Genomic DNA, 10,816 nt, shown 5'->3' with positions numbered 1-10,816 from the left:
TAATTAGAATCGTCTCCGCCCGACCACCATCCACCCCACCCCCTTGACAAATTATCGTGTGTGGCAAGAAAAACAGTTTCCAGTGTGATTTACGTGCAGCATGTGTGACATTTGTCGCCCCGTCCGGGCCGGCTCCATTGTTGGCTTACATCACCGGCAATTACCCAAATACGTATGCATATACACGGGGCAACAGTTATTGGCGGGTCATCCTACAGCTGGAGCAGCTTCACCAGCAGCAGCAGGAAGAGGCTCTCCAGGAGCGGAAACCACCAAGGCATCTGCAGACGATCGGCGGTGACACTCACCAAGGGATGCTGCCGCTGTTGCTGGCACGCACATGACCGCGAGGAGAGGAGCTCCAGCTCCTCCATTCCTTTTGAACCTTCAACCAGAGCAGATAGAATACCCAATTTCGATCAGTTTACGACCATCCACAAGACACATGCACCACTCTTCAAAAACTTGGATTTATTTCGTGTGAATAATATTGACTAGTTTTTCCCTTGAGTTCCATATAAATATTGAGAATTTCGTATGATCTCCCACAAATTTGAAGGTTTACTTTGAGCGATACATCAAACAAGGAAAGTGTCTCAGGGAAAAGGAAAGGTGGGGTCAGCAATTATGTCCACATCGGAGATGTTTCTTTGCCTTTAAGAACCTCACAGAACTACGACTGAAAATAGGTCTTCTGAAGGCGTCAAACTGAAGACTCTGCAGCTTTGTGATCTATTCCCAAGAAGTTCTTTTCCACAGATATAGAGCAATGCAAACATATGTAGCTTTGAGGGATACACTCCCAATGGAAAGGTAAGGCAAGGGCAACGAAAAGGTGTCCATATCGGAGATGCACAATTAATTAACAAAGGATGCCACAGAGGGGATATGGCACTCCACTCCCCCTCTCTCTCTCACTCTCTCTCTCTCTCTCTGAGGCCACTCGCTTTGTGTCTGTGTGAGTGATATGATTTATATTGTCTCCCTGGCCGGCGCCACAGACCAAATCCTCTGCGGGTCGGCATCTTTAATGTCTCAGAACCCCGGTTCGATGTGTGTGCGTGAGTGCCAGTGGATGTGGATGTGGCTGTGGCTGTGGATGCCCCTTTAGATGTGGAAGAGGATGAGGCTCGGCTCTGGAGGATGATGCTGATGATGATGAGAGGCGGCTGCGCTTTTAATTCTTTTCTGGTTCTGCTACCCCCTTCTCCCATGCTCAACTCCGAGTTCCTTCTCAGTTTTCAAGAATTTCTGCAACGAATTCAGCTGACTTTTCACACCTCTCCCGCTGTTGCTGCCGCTACGCTCCAATTTCAATCGGAGTTCGACTCTTCCCCCGCTGGTCTGCTCTGCACTGCTCTGCTCTGCATTAAAAAGAGATTTGCCAAGAGAGTTTGCTAATTATAATTGGTACTGGTACTCTTTTCCGTTTCCCTTTCCCAATGCATTTGCATTTGCCCTAACCCTTACCTGAGTGGGTGGTGGAAGGGCTAATGAGCGGACCTGCCCGTGTTGCTGCGGCACTGCAGGAAGGAAGGATTAATCCCGAGACGGAGACGGACACGGAACTGAACGGATTTAACGGATTTAGCTAATCCAAGGCCGTTGCCTAGCGCCGGCCAAAAGTTCGCCTTCAATTGGACTCGGATGCGTCGAGTCTTCGCTGTGCCGTGGCCCAGTTTATGGCCCAATTTCGAGTGCAAATGCAAATGAGGCCTAAGCTCACAAGTCAGCTAACGGTGCCAGTCGCTTCATCTACTGCTGATGTTGCGCCTACTGATGCTGCTCTGGTTGCTGCAACACAGCAGCAACGCCCCCTGGTAGATCGCTCCGGGTAGTCCAAGTCAGCATCTATCAAACAGCGACTGCAAGACAGACAGACAGACAGAGAGACAGAGATACTGAGATACTGAGAGAGAGAGAGAGAAAAAGAGTGAGAGCGAGAGCCATGTTCTTGAGGTATTATAAAGTGCATTGTGGCTACCAGTTAAGTGCATGTTGCTGGCCAGAGGGTACCAGAGACGGAGCACGGTCCCGGCCCGGCCCAGCCCAGCCCAGCCCCAACCTCGGTAGGTGTGTAAACTATGTTGCTGCTGCCTGCTGCTGCCTGCTGCTACTCCATCTCTGGCTGAGCAGTCGGCAGAGAGCCAACCCATCAACAGCCAAAACGCCACGGGGTAGGACCTTTTTCTTAGCTTTTTTCTTCGCATACTTTTCTGATACCCTAGCAGTGGGTGTTCTGATTTTGTTGGTTAGCTTGCCTGCCTAAGAAACTGATGCATAGCTAAAGAAGCATCTCTCATCTGATCATACGAAGGGGATAGTTTCTCAGTTTCGTTAATTAAGTAATAAGTCTTCAAAACGTAGTTTTACCTACATATGGGTCCATAATTGTATTAGTCTAAGCTCACATCAGACAATCTATAGGTATTCCGTGCTTCGTTTCATCAGGATGCTCTCCTTTCATGTTCATATCTTTCCTGTGTCTCCCTGCAGTTTGGCGGCCTAACAGAGTGGGCGCGTTCCCGTCCACATCCACGTCCGCGTCCAACGTTCACCTGATGCCACGCTGCAGTAGAACAGCTTCTGTTTAGCATGGCGGGCAGGAGGTGCAGCAGCAGCAGGAGGAGGCAGCCGCAACAGCAGCAACAGCAGCAAGACAAACTGGCTTTCTTTCCATTCATGCAAGTTGGGCCTGGCTGGCAACAAGTTGCCAAGCTATAATTACTGCATCCATGTCGCTGCAAGTTGCTACTTCATAAATTAGCATGCTGCTGCTGCTGCTGCTGCTGTGGCAGTTGTTGCTGTTGCTGTTTTGATGTTCCCTCCGACTCCCCTGTTTTGTGGCTGCCTCTGCTTCAATGTTGCTGCTCCCTCCGCCATTCAGCGCTCCGGCGGTTTGTCATTGCCATAGCTTAGGCCTAGAATGCCGCAGCGTTTTCCAGGGAAACCAAAACGAACACAACGGAGCCGAGCCAAAACCCAAAAGCACAAATCACAAATCATATTGCAAGCATTAGGCTTCCGTGTGCTGGGTTCGAGTCGGAGATACATGTTCGTAGAGCCAGAGACAGAGACAAAGACAGAGACAGAGACTGGGGCCCGCAGACGAGGTCGTTCCCCGCCTACGGGCAGGCTTCTCATCCCCATTCTGCTGCTCCTTTTTCTGTTTCTGTTTCCCTTGAATTCCTTGAAACAACGAAACGCCCTCCTGGCCACAGCCACAGCCACAGCTACAGCTACAGCTCCAGCTCGATCCTCATCATCATCCTTGGCCGCATCCTCGACCGTTGTCCTCGTCCTGCCCTTGTTAGGGTCTCCCGGCTCGGCCGCGCCCTCGCCCTATCTCCAGCTCTGACCCACAAACAATTTGTTTTTGCATTTCGCTGGCGGGTACCATGGATAGCCACCACCCCACGAAAAAAACGGGACGGGACGAGACGAAAACTTGCTCTCAACATCATTATCACATGGGCGATCTGGGCAAAGCAACGCAGCGGACAGCGGCGGACAGACACCCCTTGCGTGTCTCAAGGTTTCGATTTCAGGAAATCAATCTTGTGTTGGCATTTCGTGTTCTCCACTTCCACTCTACAAAAAATACCAACTCGGTATATTGGCAAGCCTGCCAAAATACCAAACAAAAAAGAGGCTACTCTGGGGATCATCATTAGCTGGGGCTCTTGGCTCGGGACAGGACAGACCAGGCCAGACAGGAGCGCTGGCACATGACCCCAGGCAAGGCTTCAGCTCTGCAGTTGGACCTGCAGTTGGACTTCTTGGACTTCGTGGTTGGTTAACACCCAACCAAAATGAATGAGAGGCCCAAGCAGAGACAGAAACAGAAACAGAGTCCAAGTCCAACTCGGAGAAGGAGAAGGAGGCTGATGATGTGGCTCTGCCTGTTGTGGCGGCGGCCTGTGCCTTGGGGGCATCAACTCGTAAGCGTTTTTGAAGACCTCCAGAGCAGCACGCGATTTATATACGACACCCAGATAGGGACCCAAGAGGAAATGGCACAGGCGCAGTGTGAGCAGAGTGAGCAGAGTGAGCAGAGTGGTGGAGGGGACAAGCCACTCTCTATAAATCTCTGAAAACTTTTATTATTATTATTCCCTTATTAATGATTTCACTTGAATTTGTGTGCGCATCTACAAGCCCGAAACCAGATCGATGAAAAATGTTGTTTTAATTGGGATTAGGCCAAGCTAACAGGGCTAACAGCTGTAAACAAGACCCAAAACAACTCACTCAACTCACGTGCAACGCAACTCACTGGAGTGTGTTTGAAATGCTAATAAAAGATAGATTTATCATCCGATGGATGCAAGCCAGAAGGCGCTACCATAATCATTACAGCAAATACTCGTAGTCAACATAGTCAACATCTTCAACATAAGCCCGGGCGAGGAGCGGAGCCCAAACAGAGGAACAGAACCGAACAGAAACCGCTGCATCATGGCCAGAGTGATGAGGGTTCCTGCCTGCCGGAGTAGACCGCGACTTCAGACCAGAGACAGGCCAAACACTTGCGTGTGTCACTGTGGTGACGCTCAAGTAGTCGGCTGGCTCCAGCAACAGCCTCAATCCCCAAGAAGAGGCACCTGATCATGCTGGGTTAGAGGTGCCCTCTGCTGCACTGCGAGAATTAGAAGTAGCAGCCTAGAAGTAGCAGCCTCAACCATGTCTAACATTTCTGACAGTGCAGACTAAAGTGAAAATTAAGTCATCAAGAGCCCCACAGTCAGAGGCAGTGTCCCAGAGTCCCAGAGTCTTGGCTAGGTGAAGTAGGTGCTGTGTGCTGTGCTGTTGGTTCCCCAAAAATACGGCCCAGACAGAGATATATGTATATGAACCCCGAGCCAGACACTTCTTGATGAGATTTGAGCTCATCAGGCAGAGTGTCTGGCGACTGTTTTGCTACCTCTGTCTCAGAGTTCGTACCGGAGCTCCATACCTCTGTCTCTGTCTCTGGCAGATGATGATGAATGGGCCCAGTTGACATATGAGGGTTTTAATCGTCATAGAAAACCTACGCATGCGATTCGAGCATTAAAAGTTTGAGAAACCAGAAACCAGAAATCAGAAATCAAAAAAATGCACAACAGATTCTTGCCTCATTTGGATGATAGGAATGGGGTGGGGGGAGTTTCGGTATTTCGGGATCTTAAGGCTAACTGCCACTCCCACGCTCCTTTTTAGCTGTGGCCTTGTTATCCTGATCGCTTTGTTCAGGACAAATTGGCGGCATCCTTTTTAGAATGTAACAAAAACACTTGACTTTCAACCAAAAATGATCAGCGTCATCATCCTCATCGATCGGTGGATCGTTCGAGCGCCTCATCAAAAGGATAAATCGGCTTTCAACAACTTTTTTTCGCCTTTTGTTATCTTTTTTGAGGGAAATGCCGAAAAGAAACCAAAGCCAAAGTCAGAGTCAGAGCCAGAACCTGAGATGGAGATGGAGACTTGGCAACAGCAGCAAATGTCAGTCAAGGGGCATTGATTATGATCATCAAATTATTGAGCGCCTATGAGCAGAGACTCGGAGTCCGGTTGGGTTGGGTTGGGTTGGGTTGCCTGTCTGTGCCACAAAACGCCCCCTTCCGCAGCAAAATGTTTGCCTGATGAAGACATGTACCATATAGATATATATATATTATGTACGTTACGTGTATATGTATAAAAATGCTGACACAATCGAAGCAATTAAATCGTATGACGCTGCCCGAAACCCCAAACTCGAAAAACCAAATGCAATCGAAGCCCGACTGCTGACTGCCGACTCCCGAGTCCGAGTCCAAGTCCGAATCCAGAGTCAATCGAAGAGCAAGTGGCGGTGAAGCCAGAGGTGAAGACCTCTCGAGGAGCGGCAGGCGACGATCTCAACAGCGATAAATTGTTGTTTCGAGTCTTTACAACTTTAACAGGTGAGAAAATGGGTTCACTGCGGCTGCCGCCGTTGCTGTGGCTGGAACATGCTGATCTCATGCCTCATGTCATGCGTTGACTCCGCTGGAGTTGCCCATTCATGAGTCCTGCCCCTGCCACTGCCCCTGCCCCAGCCACTGCCCCCAACTCTTCTAATTCGATTGTCGATGCCCAACTGATGCCAACCAATGATGATCGGGCACAGAAATCTCTCAGATCTCTCATCTCGCATCCACCGCGGCCAGCGGCCATTTATTTCCACAACGCAGCAAATCTTGGTCCACTGGTGCGGCTCTCGTTTGCCAGCGGTCCACAGCGGTCCGCTGCTAGTTGATAATTTCACCCATAAATTGAGCCCAACTTCCGTTTCGATTGCGTGTCCGCGATAAAGGTTTTCCCATTCGGTTCGTGTTCTGCTTTTGGGGTTTTGATTTAGCCGAGGTCATTCATGAATGGTTCGGGCTTGAATGGTAACTAGAATGTGGGGTGGAGTCGATCCGCTTAATCTTTGATCTGTTTCAGTTCAATTGGTAGACGGAAAGGGGTGCAAATAGAGGGAATTCCACAAAGAGAGAGTAAATGGAATGGTTAATTGAAATTTCGATTGGCTCATAAATTTTGTTATAAATTTATAAACATTTTAAACTGCATTAAAATATTATCTAGGGAGAATATAAACTATATGAATTACTTCTTCACTTAGACTCAAGATTTAAACATTTTAAATTAAATTTGTTTAATATTTTCACGTATTTTGATATGGAAAATAAAGAAAGATTTTTGTTCCCCCAAAAGTAGGCAATAAATTCGAGAAATTTTGCAATGTAAATTTAAAGTGAAAAAAGAATCATTAATTACTCGAAATGTATTCATACTTATAGATCATTAAGCAAACGAATATCAATATTTAATTACATATATTAAAGCAGCCACCATACTGAATTTCTGATAGAGTTTCTCAAGTCTAAAGATTGACATGATTCACTTTTACAGCTCCGCCTCGATCGAGTTATGAGTGCAAATATTAACTAACAATTCCACACGAAAACAAGTTTTAAGCTGTTCTGGATTTCATTCAATAACAACAACAACAACAAAACACAAAACAAAGATCAAAGCGGAATCAATCAGCTGGAATCGAACGGTGTGGTTTATGCAATCGAATGTCTCACTCCAAAACAAAGCCAATTACATTAATTACACATGATTTTTTTTTTATTTCTCTAGCTGGCAGAACAGTCGTATGATAAATGTCAGCATATCCACATTGAGGCGTCAATATTTAGGGATATATATGAGTATCAGAGATATACAAAATATGGAAAAATATCCAACAACGCAATTGTTTTATTTGTACAGTTTTGTTTTTATATTTTTTTGTTTTTTTCGAGTTTTCCACGCTGGCAAGGCTAGCGGCAAATTGGTCGCAATTTATTAATTCAAAATGGCCAGTAGGAGAAAACAATCATAGAGAGGAAAAACAAAGAAAGGAAGAGTTCCGAAGCTTTAGATACCCTCGCAGATCCGTCTTTCCATCTGATAAAGTTCTCCAAATTGTTTTAACTTTGCTTTATTTTTAATATTGGCAGTCACAAATCATGATCTTCGTTGAAAAGATGTTGAAACTGCAATGTTGATGATCGAGATTAATAAATGAAAATGCCTACTTTACTCCCAGCTTTTCAAACCACTGCTGAGAATCATTATACCCTGGGAAAGGTTATATCAATGTGGAGAAACGCAAATCCTATTTGTCAATTTATTTGAGCAAGTATGCGTGCAATCGCAACGAGCAGCAAACAACAAAGCGAACAGAGCCACAGCGGCAACAAATGTCAATTGCTTAGGCAAAATTGCGCATAATTGACATTTTTTCCAATTTGCTCATTCGTGCTGGAAGTGCTGGGGTGAAGAGAGGGACGAGCGGCCAGAGGGGGAGAGGTCATTGTTAGATAGTTTTACCGCCAACACACGAACTCCTCGATTCCCTTCGTCACGCCCTTGACCATAAAACTGTCTGCGGCAATGATTTAATTTCCCAAATATTTTCGAACATAAATTTGTAAAATGGGAAATGCCAAGGGGAACAGGAAAGGGGAACCCAAGACCCAAGAGCCAAGAGCAGGGTGTCAAGTAGTAGAGAAAGAACGAAATGCCGCCAAAGTCGGAGGGCATGAAATCAATGTGCAAGATTTCCAATGGTTTATGGTTTGTTTTGCGGCCACTCATTAGCCCGGCCAACTGCTCTGACCCCTAAGCCCGAACCTATGCCAGCGAGGGTTGCTGCAGTCCCTCGTCCACGTCCTCGCCCTCGCCCTCACCACGAATGTGTCGCATTGTGTGGCTTCCATAATTATGAACCTTTTGTTGCTCAATCTGCTGCAACACTTGTTGCATTGTCCTGCGCTTTGTGTGTGGGTTTCCATAATTTCCGCCTAAAAGGATTTCACAGCTCATAGATAATCCCATTGGCATTTGAATGGGAATCAGAATGGGAATGGTATTGCGACTGGACGATCTATTGTTTCTGCCAGACAGAGGCGTTGGCTCCCAGCATCAAGGGCTCCCCGAGAGGATTTCCCTCGTCCAAAATTTACAGATACTTTATGATGTTCTAAAACAGTTTTAAAGGGTATTTTTATATGCTTTAAAACGGGGTTGAAATCCTCTAGTATATCTACCACATGCGAATCTTTCCTTGTTCCTTGCCTGTCCTCAGCCCATCCGATATTCAGTTTCAGAACATCTTTAACCTACTTATTCCCGGCTAAGACGGTTACCTTTTATCTTCTTGCTGTCTGATCTGTTTAACTTTGTCTTGGGTTCCTTCAGATCCTGCAGATTGGTTAGGTTCGAGACCTTTCTTTTTACATTTAGATCCTTCAAGCAAAGTTATTATAAGTTAGTTAAATACTTTAGTCTGAGGCATAATCAATCCCCAGTTCCAACCTCTAGTTTGCATTCTGTGCCCACTCCCCGACTGCTTAGGGTATTCTAAGGCTGCGTGAGATGTCTCCAGTCGTCGTCGTCGTCGTCGACGCCACTGACAATGTCATGATGGCGTCTTGAAAACATTGAAACGGAAACGTAGATGAAATACAAATACATTGTCTGACAAGTTGCCCCTTTCCTGCCCCACGGCTGTTGGCCATAGCGATAGCGTGCGTGGTTGCGTGGCTGGGGCGGCAGTGCCAGCGGTGGCAGCGGTGGCGGCAAAAGTGGCCCCTATCATTATGGCTGTCGTCTTAGCCGAAATTGGTCGAGGAACCAGCCACAAAACAACAAAAGTTTCTTTCTTTGCGGATGCTCTTCCAGAATGGGTTCCTCCCCCCCCTCTCACCATCTCCCCATCACTTCATTTCTGTCTATCCCTGATTTCTAGGCCTAAATATATTTGAGTTGAAAGACTCAACATTTTTCCACCATTTTTTCATGTTTTCTGTTTTATTTTTTGGTTTTGTTTTGTTTTTGGTAGACGAAAAAATTGATTTACGACTTCCGCTGGCAATGAAAATTCACTTTGAGACTTTGAAAGCACTTTTGAGCTACTTCTGTCCATGGGTCCGGTCCGTCCGTTGGGATCGCCGATTGAGCGCTCTAGCCAGAGTCCGATCGGCAGTTGAGTCCCGGGCGAACCCAGGCCGGGGCTCAGGGTGTTCATTTTTATAGACTCATTTAAGGCGATTATTTAGCAATTTTTTTAAGAGATTTCTTCGCTGGTTGCTGGATGATTTTTCGCACACAGAGACAGAGACTTTTGCAGTCTGCGCGCCAGTTAGTGGCGAAATTTATGGCTCAGAAAGTGAATCATTTAAGTTAATGACTTTCAAACGTGTTTCACACTCAAGTGCGAGAGGGACGGGACACACACACTTCAGTTCCAGGTGAGGGAGATAGGCGATGGCTGATTGACTTGACTCACTGGGCAAGACAAGTAGCCGCAGTGATTGATAATGCGCTGATTGAATTATGGCCATAAGTGTAATTTGGCCAGTGGCAGGCAGTGGCACGGCCACAAACAGGGGTCACCCGATAAGCCCTCCCTCATTTGATGGGCTGACATTCGTGGACACTATGGGATTAACGAAGATATCCTTGAGGTCTTGTTTTTATTTTCCTCTAAGCTTTTCTACAAAAATATTACTTCATAATCCACTTCTTAGACTAGTTAAGTTTATTAAGCTTTCCCCACTTTTAGATACTTTTTTTGAAGCTCTCAGCTTAACACCCTGCCCAGCTGCACCCCTGGACGCCCAGTAAGCATTGATCCACTAAGGCATTCCTAGGTCTAGGCCACACATCATATTTTGTTGCTGCTTTGCTCCTAAACAAGAGATTCAAATGGAAGTTGGAAGTTCGGATTTTGTCTGCCCTGCCTGGGGGCGTTTTTGGTGTTTTTTTTTTGTCTCGTATTTTTGTTCAGATCTGAGTTGAGTTTGGGTTTTGTTTTACGCTCTCAGTCGTCCGTCTTCTGTTTTTGGCGGCAAATCAAAACGAGCTGAAGAAATTGGCAAATTGGCTGATGGCCAGTTGTCGGCGAAACCAAAAAGAGTTTGCCTTTTGTGTGGCTCCAACTCTTTGGCTCCATCTAAATCCAAGTCCAAGTTGCAGATGGAGATGGAGATGGAGTTGGAGATGGAGTCCTCTGTCTATGCGTGCCAAAGTGCCAATGGCGTTTTAATTTGAAGTTGAAGTTTAGGACGGCGTCAGCTGCCGCCACAGACTTGGGGATCGTTTATGAGCTGCCGACTGCTGTTGACTTTTATTTATTTAATGTTTCGGCTCTGGTGTTTTGTTTCGTTATTTCGTTATTTCTTTTTTTATAATTTTATTTGGCTTTTCCTGCCCCGAACACGGACCAGGAACAGAGCACGAACCTGTTCCC

General features: G+C 46.4%; 1 protein-coding gene across 1 annotated transcript; it reads right to left on the bottom strand.

Moving 5' to 3' along the window:
* On the bottom strand, positions 1–558 carry LOC111078409. Its single transcript, XM_022373077.2, has one exon. The coding sequence runs from the start codon at positions 372–374 to the stop codon at positions 213–215; it is 162 nt and encodes a 53-aa protein (XP_022228769.1). The 5' UTR covers positions 375–558; the 3' UTR covers positions 1–212.
* Between the last annotated feature and the right edge of the window lie 10,258 nt (positions 559–10,816).

The sequence above is a fragment of the Drosophila obscura genome, unplaced genomic scaffold (genome assembly GCF_018151105.1).
Source record: "Drosophila obscura isolate BZ-5 IFL unplaced genomic scaffold, ASM1815110v1 contig_17, whole genome shotgun sequence".
Lineage (NCBI taxonomy): Eukaryota > Metazoa > Arthropoda > Insecta > Diptera > Drosophilidae > Drosophila > Drosophila obscura.
Note: the sequence above shows the minus strand (reverse complement) of the source record. Positions and strands in the feature narration are given on the sequence as shown.

Excerpts from the sequence above, each read along its gene's own strand:
- LOC111078409 (XM_022373077.2), bottom strand. The coding sequence starts at position 374 with ATGGAGGAGCTGGAGCTCCTCTCCTCGCGGTCATGTGCGTGCCAGCAA.